This window comes from Maylandia zebra, linkage group LG3 (assembly GCF_041146795.1).
Source record: "Maylandia zebra isolate NMK-2024a linkage group LG3, Mzebra_GT3a, whole genome shotgun sequence".
NCBI lineage: Eukaryota > Metazoa > Chordata > Actinopteri > Cichliformes > Cichlidae > Maylandia > Maylandia zebra.
In genome coordinates, this window is record NC_135169.1 from 18,699,128 (window position 1) to 18,715,662 (window position 16,535).

Below are 16,535 nucleotides of genomic sequence, written 5' to 3' on the forward strand. Positions count from 1 at the left end.
CAGAGGGCTTAGCCACTTTTCCAGCTTCCTGGCACTGTCCCTTGAACCCACTGCACCATCCCTCCTCTTCAGTGGAGCTACAGACCACAACTCCCCAACATTATTCTTACACAATAAGTTGAAATTAAGACTCGTCCCTGTTCAGACAGTGAATGGACTGATGTCTTGTTCCAAAGCCTCACCGAGCAACAGTCCTCATTACTTGTTCAGTATCCAAAAAAGCCAGTTTAACAGCTGTGGTTTTAATTGCAATGTGTCAACTATTTACAGTGTGACTTTTGTGTCTGAAATCAGCAAAGAAAACAGAACAGCAAGGATTTAAAAACAACTTTTTGTAAGCAGTACAAATGCATGAGTTTTCCAATATAATTGAAATTATACCTGAGTTCTTGTTTCTTTAAATTACTAGTGACATATTAACATAAATTGGTGGAGAAAACAAGTAGCATTCAATACCCATTGGTATTTATTTAGACTCTTTTTCTCCAGTTGATCTTTCTTAGTTAACTTGGTTCAATCCTTGGCTCCTCCAGTCTCCATGTCAGGAGTGTGAATGCATATGAATGTAGTTAGGAAGCAGTCAGCTTAAAGAAAGTGTGTGATTGGGTGAATGTGCCATGTTGTAAAGAGCACTTTGAGTAATCCGGGAGAGTAGAAAAGTGATATGTAAGAATTAGTCCATTCACCGTCTGAACAGAGTTTCGTCATGTTACTTTTGGACTATTATGTTCCGGGACATGTTGTTATTACATGACTTGATTAAAGTACACATTAGGCTGAAACCTCTGGCAAACCAGATCTGGGCCACCAAAGGGCCGTCATTCTATGTGGTATGTGGGCCATGTGTAAGCACATTGTGTCGGCCAGATCCGGGCCATACCACTTTTGCTATGTGGGATAAAGAGTAACGGTGGTGTCAAGTGGTGGCAACACTTTCCTGGCTTTTTTTAACCACGAGTAATATTTTATTATATAATATTAGAATGCTAAACACTGACAGTAACACTAGTTTCAATGTATATTAATCTTCCTGAGCACAGTTTCTCACTTAACACACAAGCTTTGTCAATTGTCCTGTAGTTTTATAACTTTGCTGAGCTTCAGTGAATATGTGATTTTAAGTCAGTAGTTATTATTTTGGTTTTGGTTGGGAAAGAAAGAAGTGTGATGAATGTTTAGCAAATTATGTACGTGTCAGTTTTTTTTCAGTGTTAGTTCCTGGTTATGCAAATATGTAAATATAAACGGTATTAAAACGCTGGTCTTAGAGAAGTTCAGCACCTCCACACTGGACAGTTGAAGCTACCAGCTGATACTGAAAAGAAATAGGAGAAGATATTCTTCAAAAGGTTTGTGACAAACTCTCAGATTATCTTGTGTGCTTTCTTTAATGAACTGCTAGACATTTTAGATTTTCTTTTTCAACAGAGATACTAACATTACCATGAAGCTGCTGACTGTGGCTGCACTTCTTTGTGCAATGATGGTTCTAACCATGGCTGTTGGTGAGTATTGCAGCATAATCTATCTATCTATCTATATATCTAGATATTACTGTTATAATTTGAACATGGAACTATAATTCCATGTATGCAAAATACATGCCTAAGAAATAAGAATTCCCCGCACTTTGTTAGTTAACCTACATATTTGTACACATACCTGCACCTGAACACTGTGAATCACTTAACAAATATTTCACTGTCTACTTGCATGACTTGTCAGTGATTGTTTATAGCATGATTAAAAAATACAAAATCTGTCAACCAGAGATACAGTGGGGCAAAAAAGTATTTAGTCAGCCACCGATTGTGCAAGTTCCCCCACCTAAAATGATGACAGAGGTCAGTAATTTGTACCAGAGGTACACTTCAACTGTGAGAGACAGAATGTGAAAAAAAAATCCATGAATTCACATGGTAGGATTTGTAAAGAATTTATTCGTAAATTAGGGTGGAAAATAAGTATTTGGTCACCTCAAACAAGGAAAATCTCTGGCTCTCACAGACCTGTAACGTCTTCTGTAAGAAGCTTTTCTGTCCCCCACTCGTTACCTGTATGAATGGCACCTGTTTGAACTCATCATCTGTATAAAAGACACCTGTCCACAGCCTCAAACAGTCAGACTCCAAACTCCGCCATGGCCAAGACCAAAGAGCTTTCGAAGGACACCAGGAAAAGTATTGTAGACCTGCACCAGACTGGGAAGAGTGAATCTACAATAGGCAAGCAGCTTGGTGTGAAAAAATCAACTGTGGGAGCAATCATCAGAAAATGGAAGACATACAAGACCACTGATAATCTCCCTCGATCTGGGGCTCCACGCAAGATCTCATCCCGTGGGGTCAAAATGATCATGAGAACGGTGAGCAAAGATCCCAGAACCACACGGGGGGGACCTGGTGAATGACCTGCAGAGAGCTGGGACCAAAGTAACAAAGGTCACCATCAGTAACACACTACAACGGCAGGGAATCAAATCCCGCAGTGCCAGACGTGTTCCGCTGCTGAAGCCAGTGCATGTCCAGGCCCGTCTGAAGTTTGCCAGAGAGCACATGGATGATACAGCAGAGGATTGGGAGAATGTCATGTGGTCAGATGAAACCAAAGTAGAACTTTTTGGTATAAACTCAACTCGTCGTGTTTGGAGGACGAAGAATACTGAGTTGCATCCCAAGAACACCATACCTACTGTGAAGCATGGGGGTGGAAACATCATGCTATGGGGCTGTTTTTCTGCCAAGGGGACAGGACGACTGATCCGTGTTAAGGACAGAATGAATGGGGCCATGTATCGTGAGATTTTGAGCCAAAACCTCCTTCCATCAGTGAGAACTTTGAAGATGAAACGAGGCTGGGTCTTCCAACATAACAATGATCCAAAACACACCGCCCGGGCAACAAAGGAGTAAGAAGCATTTGAAAGTCCTGGAGTGGCCTAGCCAGTCTCCAGACCTTAACCCCATAGAAAATCTGTGGCGGAAGTTGAAAGTCCGTGTTGCTCGGCGACAGCCCCAAACATCACTGCTCTCGAGAAGATCTGCATGGAGGAATGGGCCAAAATACCAGCTACTGTGTGTGCAAACCTGGTAAAGACCTATAGTAAACGTTTGACCTCTGTTATTGCCAACAAAGGTTATGTTACAAAGTATTGAGTTGTATTTTTGTTATTGACCAAATACTTATTTTCCACCCTGATTTACGAATAAATTCTTTACAAATCCTACCATGTGGATTCATGGATTTTTTTTTTTCACATTCTGTCTCTCACAGTTGAAGTGTACCTCTGGTGCAAATTACTGACCTCTGTCATCATTTTAAGTGGGGGAACTTGCACAATCGGTGGCTGACTAAATACTTTTTTTGCCCCACTGTATGTGCAGCCCCGTTTATAGTTTTCTGTGCATTTCAAACATTGTCCTTTCTGGTGTTTTTTTTTTTTTTTTTGTTTGTTTGTTTTTTTTTTTTTTTAATATCTAAAGTAACATGGCTGCTATGAGGCCAGCTGTGGACCTTGCCCTACAAATGATCCAGGACGGATGGGATGAAGAGACCATCGGAGGCATTGACTCAGAATCGGACATCTCAGATATAGAGGACCCAGACTATTGTCGTCCCCCTCCCCCCGAACAAGACTAGTCAGATACAGAGGAGTCCTCTGAAGAGGAAATGGATATTGAGTCTAACAGAATGAGCCCCTCTTACTGCTCTGGCCACAATATTCTGAATTAGTCGGCCAGGGCTTGCACCTGGGTTTAGTACTGTGTCCCCAGTAAATGCATGGAAGATGTTCATGTGTGATAATATAATAGAAGAGGTGCTGACATGCACAAACATGGAGGCATGAAGAGTAGCCACAGACAGGGGAAAAGAGTGGAAAAATGTAATCAAACAAAAGCTCCTGGCCTTCATTTGATTGACCATTTTTGCAGGAAGTGAGAAGAACTGGGATGTACCAGTCAGTGTGTTTTTTGGGAGTCCTCTGCATAACCCATTGTACAAGGCCACTATGTCAATTCAAAGATTTAAAGATATTGACCGTTTCTTGCACTTTGATGACAAGAGGACCAGAGCTTACCGACTGAAAACAAACCACATGGCAGCTTTCAGCTACATATGGGGCCTGTTGCTGGTCAACTGCAGGCAGAAATTCATCCTCAGTGATTGTGTTACAGTGGATGAACAACTTGTGCCTTTCAGAGGGAAGGCCCAGCTTCTGCAGTATATACCGAGCAAGCATACAAAAGTGATACAAGCGATAGAAAAACTGCAATTTCTTAAAATTAATGAAAAAATAAATAAAAATGCAAAGTGCCTCATGTCACAAACATGTTTTATGAGGAATACCTCAAATATGAAAATATAACAACTCTTTGTTTTAAAGATTTTGAAGAATAACAACCGAGTTTATAGCAAAATGCATTGTTTCTATTTGGGGTCATTTTGTATTGTTCAGTGGTGGTCGTCTTTCAGCCTTTCTTACCTTGGCCATGTCTCTGAGTATTGCACACCTTGTGCTTTTGGGCACTCCAGTGATGTTGCAGCTCTGAAATATGGCCAAACTGGTGGCAAGTGGCATCTTGGCAGCTGCACGCTTGACTTTTCTCAGTTCATGGGCAGTTATTTTGCGCCTTGGTTTTCCCACACGCTTCTTGCGACCCTGTTGACTATTTTGAATGAAACGCTTGATTGGTCGATGATCACGCTTCAGCAGCTTTGCAATTTTGAGACTGCTGCATCCCTCTGCAAGATATTTCACTATTTTTGACTTTTCTGAGCCTGTCAAGTCCTTCTTTTGACCCATTTTGCCAAAGGAAAGGACGTTGCCTAATAATTATGCACACCTGATATAGGGTGTTGATGTCATTAGACCACACCCCTTCTCATTACAGAGATGCACATCACCTAATATGCTTAATTGGTAGTAGGCTTTCGAGTCTATACAGCTTGGAGTAAGACAACATGCATGAAGAGGATGATGTGGACAAAATACTCATTTGCCTAATAATTCTGCACTCCCTGTATGCAGAGTGCTCAGAATTAAGGGATGCGTCAGGTGGGAGCTCACCACAGCCTCGTTTTGCCCTTACATTGTTTTTGTAGCTTCAATATGGGATATTTGTTTCCTGTGGCTTTTCAAGCTGCACGTGCTGCACGTGCTGCACTGCTGCCTGCTCCTTATGCATTGCTGCGAGTTACGCCATCACCTGGCCGAGCAGCTGAGCTTGCTCCTTGGGCTGCAGGTCCGACATGCCCAACGGGTATTTTGGTATCACTGTGATAGAAAGGACCCAGAACACACTGTGTTGGAAGGAGAAATAATTGATTTGCAAAGGTTCTTTTTCACTCCTGACAGCTTTACAGTTGTTGCATTGCTGCTTGACACACACAGGTCCAGGTTCCAGCTTCACTGATATACAGAGGGCTTAGCCACCTTTCCAGCTTCCTGGCACTGTCCCTTGAACCCACTTCACCATCCCTCCTCTTCAGTGGAGCTACAGACCACAACTCCCCAACATTATTCTTACACAATAAGTTGAAATTAAGACTTGTCCCTGTTCAGACAGTGAATGGACTGATGTCTTGTTCCAAAGCCTCACCGAGCAACAGTCCTCATTACTTGATCAGTATCCAAAAAAGCCAGTTTAACAGCTGTGGTTTTATTTGCAATGTGTCAACTATGTGTCCCCCCAAACATCTCCCAGTGTCACAGTGGATCAGGTCAGGAGACAACTGAGGAAGCTTCGCCCCAGAAAGGCAGCAGGCCCAGACAAGGTGTGTCCTAGGATGCTAAAGGCGTGTGCTGCTGAACTTGGGGAGCCGCTACAACGAGTCTTCAACCTCAGTCTGCGACTGGGGAGAGTGCCCGCCCTATGGAAGACATCCTGCATCGTCCCGGTCCCCAAAAAGAACCGGCCCAATGAGCTGAATGACTTCCGACCGGTGGCACTGACGTCACATCTTATGAAGACTCTAGAGCGGCTCTTCCTCAACCTCCTCCGACCACAGGTACAACATGCCCAGGACCCACTACAGTTTGCATACAAGGTGGGTGTCGGAGTGGAGGATGCCATCCTGTACCTCCTACACAGAGCCCACTCACACCTGGATGGGGGAAAAGGCACGGTCAGGATCCTGTTTCTTGACTTTTCCAGTGCCTTTAATACCATCCGGCCCTGTATGCTTCAGGAAAAACTGAACAGGATGGAGGTGGACCCCTGCCTGGTCGCTTGGATCTCCGACTACCTCACCGACAGACCACAGTACGTCAGGCTGAAGGACATCACGTCTGACACAGTGGTCAGCAGCACAGGAGCACCACAGGGAACTGTGCTGTCCCCTCTTCTCTTCACCCTGTACACCTCTGACTTCTGCTACAACTCTGAATTATGCCACATTCAGAAGTTTGCAGACGACACAGCCATCATGGGGTGTATCTGGGATGATCAGGAAGAGGAGTACAGAAGTCTGGTGAGGAACTTTGTCGCATGGAGTCACACAAACCACCTGCAACTCAACACCTCAAAGACTAAGGAACTGGTTGTGGACTTCGGGAGGTCTAGAGCAGGTCCACTGCCGGTTCAGATAGAGGGGGAGGAGGTGGAGGTGGTCAACAAGTACAAGTACCTCGGGCTGTGGGTGGACAATAAACTGGACTGGTCATGCAACACAGAGCACCTGTACAAAAAAGCCCAAAGCCGACTGTACTTCCTCAGGAGGCTGAGGTCTTTTAACATCTGCAGGAAGCTCCTGAGGATGTTTTACCAGTCGGTGGTTGCTGGAGTACTTTTCTATGCTGTGGTGTGCTGGGGGAGCAGCACAGCAAAGAAGGACTCATCCAGGCTGGAGAAACTGATCAGGAGGGCTAGCTCTGTGGTCGGCATGAAGCTGGACACTCTGGTGACAGTGGCAGAGAAAAGGACATTAAAGAAACTGATGGACATTATGGACAATGCCAGGCATCCTCTGCACACGGCCATTAACAACCAGAAGAGTCTGTTCAGTGACAGGTTGCTTCTCCCCAAGACAAGAACTAACGGACTTAAAAACTCCTTTGTCCCACACGCCATCAGACTGTTTAACTCCTCTCTGGAGGGGAGAGGGAGGGGAAACAGGAGGACAAAGGAGGGAACAACTAAGCTGTAGTGCCTCTTCACCTCACTGTGCAATACCTTGTGCAATACTTTTGTAAATAGTCAACAGTGCATTAGACTCAATACTTGAAATGTGCAATTCATTCACTTGTATTTTTATTTTTTATTCCTATTTATTCTATTTATCCCCTTCGTATATTTTATTTATATTGTCTCTGTATTTATATATGTGTGTGTGTGTGTGTGTGTGTGTGTGTGTGTGTGTGTGTGTGTGTGTGTGTGTGTGTGTGTATATATATAATATTCTGTAACTCTGTAACTTCTGTCGGTGCTGTGCTTTTTTGGAAATCGAATTTCCCAGAGGAACCCACCCGAGGGATTAATAAAGTTCTATCTAATCTAATCTAATCTAAACTATTTACAGTGTGACTTTTGTGTCTGAAATCAGCAAAGAAAACAGAACAGCAAGGATTTAAAAACAACTTTTTGTAAGCAGTACAAATGCATGAGTCTTCCAATATAATCGAAATTATACCTGAGTTCTTGTTTCTTTAAATTACTAGTGACATATTAACATAAATTGGTGGAGAAAACAAGTAGCATTCAATACCCATTGGTATTTATTTAGATTATTTTTCTCCAGTTGATCTTTCTTAGTTAACTTCAATAATTACTTCCTCCAAATCATCAACATGTATTTTAGACCCCATTCCTACAAAACTGTTCAAAGAAGTCCTGCCATTAATAAAAGAATCTGGAAAAAAGGAGAACGCATTTGGAGGAGTCTATAAATTGGGACAGCCTTCGTTGCATCGCTGTGACATAATTGGCCTTCAAATGTGGCCTCAGGAGGATGCAGCCTATGAATTTGGATACCCCAATAGTTACACTGTAATAGGTCTAGGCTCCTGGAGGTTCCCATGATTCAGTGTTTCTTCTTCATTTTTTTCACTTAATATGTGTTTTTGCACCTCTTTTTGCATTTATATATTAGTTACTATTAATCTCTGGCTGTCTTCCATAGCGTGTTTGTGTCCTGTCGCCTTCTTCCTGCCCAACCAGTCATGTAGGAGGGCCCCTCCCTGAGCCTGGTTCTGCTGGAGGTTTCTTTCTGTTAAAATGAAGTTGTTCCTTTCTCGCTCATACAGGGTCATATGTTTGTTGCAGTTTTCTCTGTTTTCTTTTTATTAGTGTAGATAACTTGCCTTGAGGAAACTGTTGTTGTGATTTGGTGCAGTATAAATAAAATGAATTAAAAATTGAATTGGCAGCTTTAGACCCAGCCCCCAGACAAACCTTCACCAGTGAATTCCTTCGTGGATCTTAAGTAGGGTTTTCAACCATATATGCAGCTCTAGCCTCTGCCAGTACTCCTGTCCATGCCCAATCTCCTGGCCCATTTTAACAGACTCTCCATGTCTGCCAGTTAGATGGATTTGTGACAAAGCTTGATTTCATGTTTTCCTTATCCCTGCAAAATGAACTTGTTGTACAGTTGGATACATTGTCAGCCATGTAAGTGGTGGATAATGGCAGATATGGTGCTATCATCAATTAGCCAACAGTTTTGGTTATAACTTGAAGAACTAGCCGATTTCAAAACATCTTTCATAACTGAAGTTCAGACATAGTTTCACAAGAGTTATGGCTTCATCTATGACTGAGCATTTTTAACCACAACTGCTTTGGTAAATGCTTGATCATTATCAGAAATTCTCTTTCTGTCTCTCCCTCTCACACTCTCCAAACTTTCAGAGGTTTATGGACTGTTGTTAAAAGAAGGCTAGAGTGGTAAACATGGCACTGTCTAAACGTTTATGAGACACGTTGTTGGAATCAAATTCAAAATGTGCTAATGCATCTCTTAAATGAATGTATTACCCCGTTTCAAACATTTGACATATTAACCCCTCATAATGTAACATACTTGATACATCTGTTTTTGTGACCTCTATATCTTGAGTGTGATAGTTCTATGAGAGAGGCTTTTGTTGTATAAGTGGTTGCTGTATTTATGTATTGTAGTTGTCCCAGAAGCTTGAATATTGGATGAACCTGTGAGGCCAGCTTGTTTTACTATTTTGTAGGTTTCTACCAACACTACTGCTAATATTTCAGTCATCCCTTGCTTTGACTAATTCTTTAGATCTAGTAAAGCAAAATGAAATCTATAAGATTACTATTTACTTATAAATACTCAAATCTTATCCAAATCTTGTCTTACTGTGATGCTTTTTGTATACTTTGAACTGCATACATTAAACTGTTGTAGCTATTTCACACAATAAAGCAAATGATACATACAATCCTATATTTATTAACTACTAGCAGTAATATACAACAGCAGGATCCATGATATTGTGAAAGTTCATTTACACATAAGGAGCAACAGACATCTTTCTGGCCATGACCTCTGTCTTCCTTGGTTTTTCGAGAAAAGGCTTCTGTAAAAACTCCCATATTGCAGTGAATGTAGTAGTTTCATTTCTTTCTTTCATGACAATCAGAGGCATACCCACATAGCAGACAGGTCTGGCCCGGATCTGGTGTCAAGCTGGCACTTCTGACTGACTGGTGTCATGGCAGGGTGTATGTCAACCAGGTGTGGGCCAGGTCTGGCAATGATGACACTATTTATGTTCCCATTTTCCTATTTTAGTTAGAAGACCAAAATGCCATGTTGCAATACTATAGTATACTATAGTAGCCAATGTTTCAAATGCAGGCTTGACAGGTTTGTGAGTGTACACTTTATCCAAACCCTAGTGAGGGTTTACTCATGTTTCCCACCGAGTGACTGTAGCTCAGGAGGTAGAGCAGGTCACCTACTGATCAAAAGGTTAGTGGTTCAATCCTTGGCTCCTCCAGTCTGCATGTCAGGAGTGTGAATGCATATGAATGTAGTTAGGAAGCAGTCAGCTTAAAGAAAGTCTGTGATTGGGTGAATGTGCCATGTTGTAAAGAGCACTTTGAGTAATCCGGGAGAGTAGAAAAGTGATATGTAAGAATCAGTCCATTCACCGTCTGAACAGAGTTTCGTCATGTTACTTTTGCACTATTATGTTCCGGGACATGTTGTTATTACATGACTTGATTAAAGTACACATTAGGCTGAAACCTCTAGCAAACCAGATCTGGGCCACCAAAGAGCCGTCATTCTTTGTGGTATGTGGGCCATGTGTAAGCACATTGTGTCGGCCAGATCCCGGCCATACCACTTTTGCTATGTGGGATAAAGAGTAACGGTGGTGTCAAGTGGTGGCAACACTTTCTTGGCTTTTTTTAACCACGAGTAATATTTTATTATATAATATTAGAATGCTAAACACTGACAGTAACACTAGTTTCAATGTATATTAATCTTCCTGAGCACAGTTTCTCACTTAACACACAAGCTTTGTCAATTGTCCTGTAGTTTTATATCTTTGTTGAGCTTCAGTGAATATGTGATTTTAAGTCAGTAGTTATTATTTTGGTTTTGGTTGGGAAAGAAAGAAAGAAGTGTGATGAATGTTTAGCAAATTATGTACGTGTCAGTTTTTTCAGTGTTAGTTCCTGGTTATGCAAATATGTAAATATAAACGGTATTAGAAGTTCAGCACCTCCACACTGGACAGTTGAAGCTACCAGCTGATACTGAAAAGAAATAGGAGAAGATATTTGATGAAAGATTATAAATTTTGTGATTAATGCTTAGTTGTAGCTTCATTTAAAGGAAGAAGAGGTTGTGAATTGGAGCCAACACAGGAAGAGAGATTGAAGCCATATGTGTAGAGGAATGCGGTGACATACGACACTTCCTCTTATTCTTACAGACAAGCTGGTGTTCTCTCTCTCTTTCTCTCCTTTTATGGAATGTCTGCATTTCTATACATACTACCTCCTTTGTCAACAGGCAAGCTAACGGTCTCTTTCTCCTTTTAAGGAAAATTATCAGTTCCATACATGCCACTCCTATTTTTGTGGAGAGTTGCTTTAAGTATAAATAAAGGACGTTCTGGATGCCCTGGGCGGTTTTTCTGTGTTTCATCTGTTGTGCACGTCAGTGCAAAGCAGATCGGACCGTTGACTGCCCATGCACATGTAAAAAATAGATATCTGAGTTGTGAGTTTCTTTATCTTCTAAATAATTTTCTCTTCACAATATTCTTCAAAAGGTTTGTGACAGACTCCCAGATTATCTTGTGTCCTTTCTTTAATGAACTGCTAGACATTTTAGATTTTCTTTTTCAACAGAGATACTAACATTACCATGAAGCTGCTGACTGTGGCTGCACTTCTTTGTGCAATGATGGCTCTAACCATGGCTGTTGGTGAGTATTGCAGCATTATCTATCTATCTATCTATGCTCGACACATGTGCAGTCGTCATTGTGGTCACATAACTTAAACAGTCCTGTGTCTGACTGCTGCACTTTCACAACCTTAAATAAACCACTAATTTCACTGAAATGTAGGTTGCTTCTCTCAGACTCATCTAGTGGATAGTAGAGTCTGCAACTTGTAGTACAAAAGATGTATTCAAGTGTCTTGCTGTTATAAAATCTATACTTAAATCACAAGTACACCATGCTTTTGTGATCCGTGTCCTTCATTGTTGGAACAAATGCAATAATTGCAGAATCACTTCCTAAAACAGATTTTCAAAGACTTGTTTCTGACTGATTTTACAGTTATTATTGACAGTTTGTGTTTTGAATTTTGCTTCTTTTTTCCTTTCTTGCTACCCACCTTTGTTTAACCACTGTTTGACTTCCTGTTTTATTTCACATTCCTTTCTGCTTTTGGTTGTTTGTTAAAGCACTTTGTAAACTTTTTTAGGGTAACACACACACACATATGAATATGTATATATGTGTATATGTATATGTGTATATATTTATGTATATATGCATATATATTGCCTCTGTCAGTGTGCCCCAGGGTGGCTGTGGCTACAATGTAGCTTGCCATCACCAATGTGTGTGTGAATGTGTGTGTGAATGGGTGGATGACTGGTTGTGTAAAGCGCTTTGGGGTCCTTAGGGACTAGTAAAGCGTTATACAAATACGGGTCATTTACCATTTATGTATATATATATATATATATATATATATAGCAAGATGCTAGCAGGCAAGGCATACATGGAACGTGTGTGTGTGTGTGTGTGTGTGTGTGTGTGTGTGTGTGTGTGTGTATATGTGAATCACTTAACAAATATTTCACTGTCTACTTGCATGACTTGTCAGTGATTGTTTATATCATGATTAAAAAATACAAAATCTGTCAACCAGAGATACATGTACAACTATTCATTTGCTCCCAGCCAACAGTCACCTGGTCAAGAGGTCCAATGGTTGTCCTTATGGTTGGACTCGCCACAGTGATCGCTGCTTCTACTACGTTCCAACAACCATGAGTTGGGCAAGAGCTGAGGTGAGTTTCTTTTTCTTTTCTGATTAAACCACTTTTAACTGTTACTAATTACATTAAAAATTTCTGCTCTCTGTCACTCTCCACTGAAGAGAAACTGCTTGTCCATGGGGGCAAACCTTGCATCAGTGCGCAGCAGCAGTGAGTACCAGATAATTCAGGGACTGACTGCCCATCATGGCTACCCCCAAACTTGGATTGGAGGAACTGATGCACCCCAGGTATTTTGTTTATTATTAGACAGTATTTGTTAGGTGTCTAATAAATTCAGTCAGAACCACTGTAGTCAAAATTATTTTTAAATTTCCACCTGCAGTGATTTATATCTAATGGTATGGCATGGCTATGAAGGTACCTGGTCTTTTCTGTGCACATGTTGGAAGCCTAAGTCAGGGGAAGGAGCTAGAAGACAAAACACAACAGGCATAAATGATAACCTATACACTATGTCAAAATTATATGAACGGCAGACCTGGGGTTTAATTGGATTTAAATATGGGTTGTAGACAATAGTGAAACTACCATTAGGCTAAAGGAGCTTAAAGAGCATGCCCAGTGTGAGAATTTCCAGTTTTTACATAGAAGGTTGCGTGCTCAAAGTCAGATGATCTGCTAGAACTGTGGCTATGCTTAACATTTTCGCCGCCCTGAACTAATGTGTTCAATTTCTGTCTTCTAGGAGGGTATTTGGTTGTGGAGTGATGGCACCAGTTTTCAGTATTCACTCTGGTGCCCAGGAGAGCCCAATAATGATCGCAATCAGCACTGTATTGAGATGAATTATGGAGGTAATTTAGAAAACAATAATTAACATGATTGCTCAATGTGTTTGAAAGGTTTACGTGATCTAAGATAGAAGCTAATTAACTAGAGTTTAGGTTTTTGACTTTTTTAACATTTTACTGACTTCTACTTGTGAACCTTTCAGGTTCCAAGTGCTGGGATGATGTGTGGTGTGATGCTCATCTGCCATCTGTCTGCGCCAAGAAAGTCTAATGTTTCTTGGACTGACACTGATGTATGATGGTGTTTGTGTTTTGCTAGCTCTTACTTTATTTTATTTTGCAGCATTATATTTTTCCTCTCTACAGCACCCAAAGAAAATCAACAATCAACTCAAGTTGGGCTGTCATTAAGGCCTTGTGACTTTAGTGGGAGCAGACTTGTTACGAAAGGATTGATTTTACATTTTTCTTCTGCAAAGAAAACTGTTCTGTTCTTTCTTTAACATTAAAGCGTCAAGCAAGCATATCTCTGTGTTATGTCTTTTGTTTTGAGGTGTATATACATATTTACCAGATACATATATTAATATTTGTCTACTCTTTTATACATGTGTTAGTTCAATTACCAACTTTTTAAAAACTCATCACACATTCAGCAAACCTGGGGAAAAAAGTGCTAAGATTTGTTATACAAGTTTGCATTACCCATTTATCCTGCAAGCCCATAGATTTATATATGTGTCTCCATAAGTTGATTCTGTTCATCTGGACGTTGCTAGTGGAGTCAACACCAGAAAACTGGAAGAAAATAGACCAACACCTATACCACCACAGGCAGGCACTGTTGGGAGGCAAGTTACAGGGAGGAGTGCCCAGAGAGGGCAACTCAGTTAAATACACAAAACACTTCTGTGTTAAAACATTTAATCAGGCTAAAATACAATTTAACAAGCCTAAGCAAGACAACAACAATGGAGACCTAGAGTATATTAAAAAGCAGGAAAAAAACTCCTGGGTCCACTCTACTAAATTGCTGACCCCATACTCAGCCTGTTCTCACTCCCGAGGCGTAATATAGTGACAATTTATCAAGTCCTGAGGAACGTGAAAGATGACCTTCTGCGTTCTTATGCTACACGCTGGGTTATGGATGAAATCCAGCAGAATGACACTCTGCTGTAATAGACGTTCCAGCCATGTATTCCAGCCCGAACCCTAAACTTATCCCTAACGCTAACCAGTGCTTTAATGACGTTAGATAGTGTTTTCCAAAGCGATCTAAGTAAAATGAATGTACGTGTGTAGATTAATTCCAAACAGTTCTCATGTTTAACCCAGGCAAGGAGTGACTGACTGAATTCAGGCCAATCTTTTTTTTTTTTTTTTTTTCTTTTGTTTGTCCAGTTTGGCTCTTTTGCCATCAGAATTATTGTCTAAAGGCAAAGAAAGATGCCCAATGGATTTACTTTACCAAATGGACCATCCCAGCCTTGCCATAATGGTCTATTTGATTCACCTTTTATTGTTTATTTTATTTTATTTTCACTTCCTAAATACGGGACAGACTTGACTGGGGAAAAGAAAGAGGGGGAAAAAACAGCGGAGAAGAGGGTTGGTGATAAAGGGCAAAAACCAACAAAATAAGCAGACAAAAAATACATATATCAATCACCTGGATCGCCTGTTGAGAAAGAAAAAAGAGAAAACAAGCAAAAAAAAAAGAGAGCAATATAATAAACAACATCATCATGATAATGTGAATATAACCATACCATATGAATATAACCTCCATACCTTGGAGGACCTGAGATGACCCTAGAGAGGTGGCGTCTGATACCCGACCTGACATATAGACACAGACATACAGGCACACACAGATGCAAACATCCATTCCCACCCTCATGCTCTCATATGCAAATACTCAGCACTCATGTGAGAAGACTCCAAACCTCCCTCTGCCTCTGTGGGATAAAATTGAGGCACAGGCAGCCAGAAGGGGGCAGAGGGGGGGATGCCTGACTTTGACTATAGTATATACAGTAAGGTATAAACGAGAAGGTATAAAATGTCACTGTATGTGTATTTGTGTGAATGTGTATAGATTTTTTAAAATTTTCTTCATGATATAACATTGTTCAGACATGCCCTGTAAGGACAAAATCATTTCTGTGGGAATTTCCATTCAGCTTATGTCCAATTTATGTCCGCATAAATTTAAAGCATGAAAGGCACTCCTTAACTTTCATAAAATCATAATCCCGTGCATATCTGACGTTTTAACCAATCAGATCACAGATCGAGGAAGCGAAACTGATGTCATTGCTGATCATTTCTGAAAGCAGACTGGACAGACTGCATTCACTCATGGAGTAAGAGGCACAAACACACCTGAAAGTGGCTTCATAGAAGAAGAGGACACGCTTCACTCAGCTGTTCACACAGTCGGTGGTTCTGCTTTGATGTGTGACCGATATGTCAATTGAATAACTGGGAAGTTTGAGTGCAGAAAGAAGCACACGAAGAAGACTGGAGTCTCTGAATCTTTCTCTTTGAGACTGTGGACCTGCTGTTATGTATACATAATGAGGATTTCATGGAGTCTTTTCTCTCTGTGGGATGTGATCATCTGCTTGAATTTCTCTAAAGGCAAATACATGTTTAATTTTCACTCCATTTGACCGTTTGTAAATCATTTAGCTGCTTAAATACTAATGCTGCTGCTTGTTCATAGCACAACATTGTTGAGTTTGTAATCGGGTAGCGGAGGCGACGTCTGGGTTCAACAACAGGCTTTACAGCGGCACTCCATCTTGTTACCTCTACTTTCTTCTTCTCCCCTCTCTCTTATCCAGCCTCATTAGCGGCACCCCTGGTCTGACAGGGTAACAGCATGTAATAATTTTCCTGTATTATAGAACCTTGTAAACACAACAAACATGTAAACAAAATGAGGAAGCACATGCTCTGACACATTGTGGCATTGCACACAGTGTTTTTAACGGCTTTATGAGCAGAAATGCAACACACCCGGTTCCTTCCCGAAGCTAGTTATCAGTTGGCACATTGATCTCACTACAGTCAACATTTAAGAGTTGTTTAACTCGAACTGCTAACATTTCATCGCCTCATACTAACCAAACAAGCTAAATAAGAACAGATTTTTATTCTTTAACATTTCATCACAAGTGTCGCAAACGATTTCTTTTACTTTATTTTCAGCAGCTGTTTTCACTTTTTACCCTCCCAGTTTTCTGGATTTACATGATTTACATTTTTCATCAGCTGTTGAAACTTTTGCAGATA

General features: G+C 40.8%; 1 protein-coding gene across 3 annotated transcripts; it reads left to right on the forward strand.

Annotated features, from left to right (window-relative positions):
• Positions 1-1,279: 1,279 nt before the first annotated feature.
• Positions 1,280-13,758, forward strand: LOC101486018 (ladderlectin). Of its 3 annotated transcripts, none has more exons than XM_014413924.3 (6): positions 1,280-1,349; positions 1,429-1,505; positions 12,401-12,510; positions 12,600-12,728; positions 13,187-13,295; positions 13,436-13,758. In XM_014413924.3, exons 2-6 carry the CDS (start codon positions 1,445-1,447, stop codon positions 13,501-13,503), a joined length of 477 nt encoding a protein of 158 aa, XP_014269410.3. In that variant the 5' UTR covers positions 1,280-1,349; positions 1,429-1,444; the 3' UTR covers positions 13,504-13,758. The 3 variants fall into 3 exon arrangements, with proteins under 3 accessions (XP_014269410.3, XP_076738773.1, XP_076738772.1); XM_076882658.1 differs by lacking the exons at positions 1,280-1,349; positions 1,429-1,505 and adding exons at positions 11,038-11,199; positions 11,331-11,407; XM_076882657.1 differs by lacking the exons at positions 1,280-1,349; positions 1,429-1,505 and adding exons at positions 11,040-11,251; positions 11,331-11,407.
• The last annotated feature ends 2,777 nt before the right edge of the window (positions 13,759-16,535 follow it).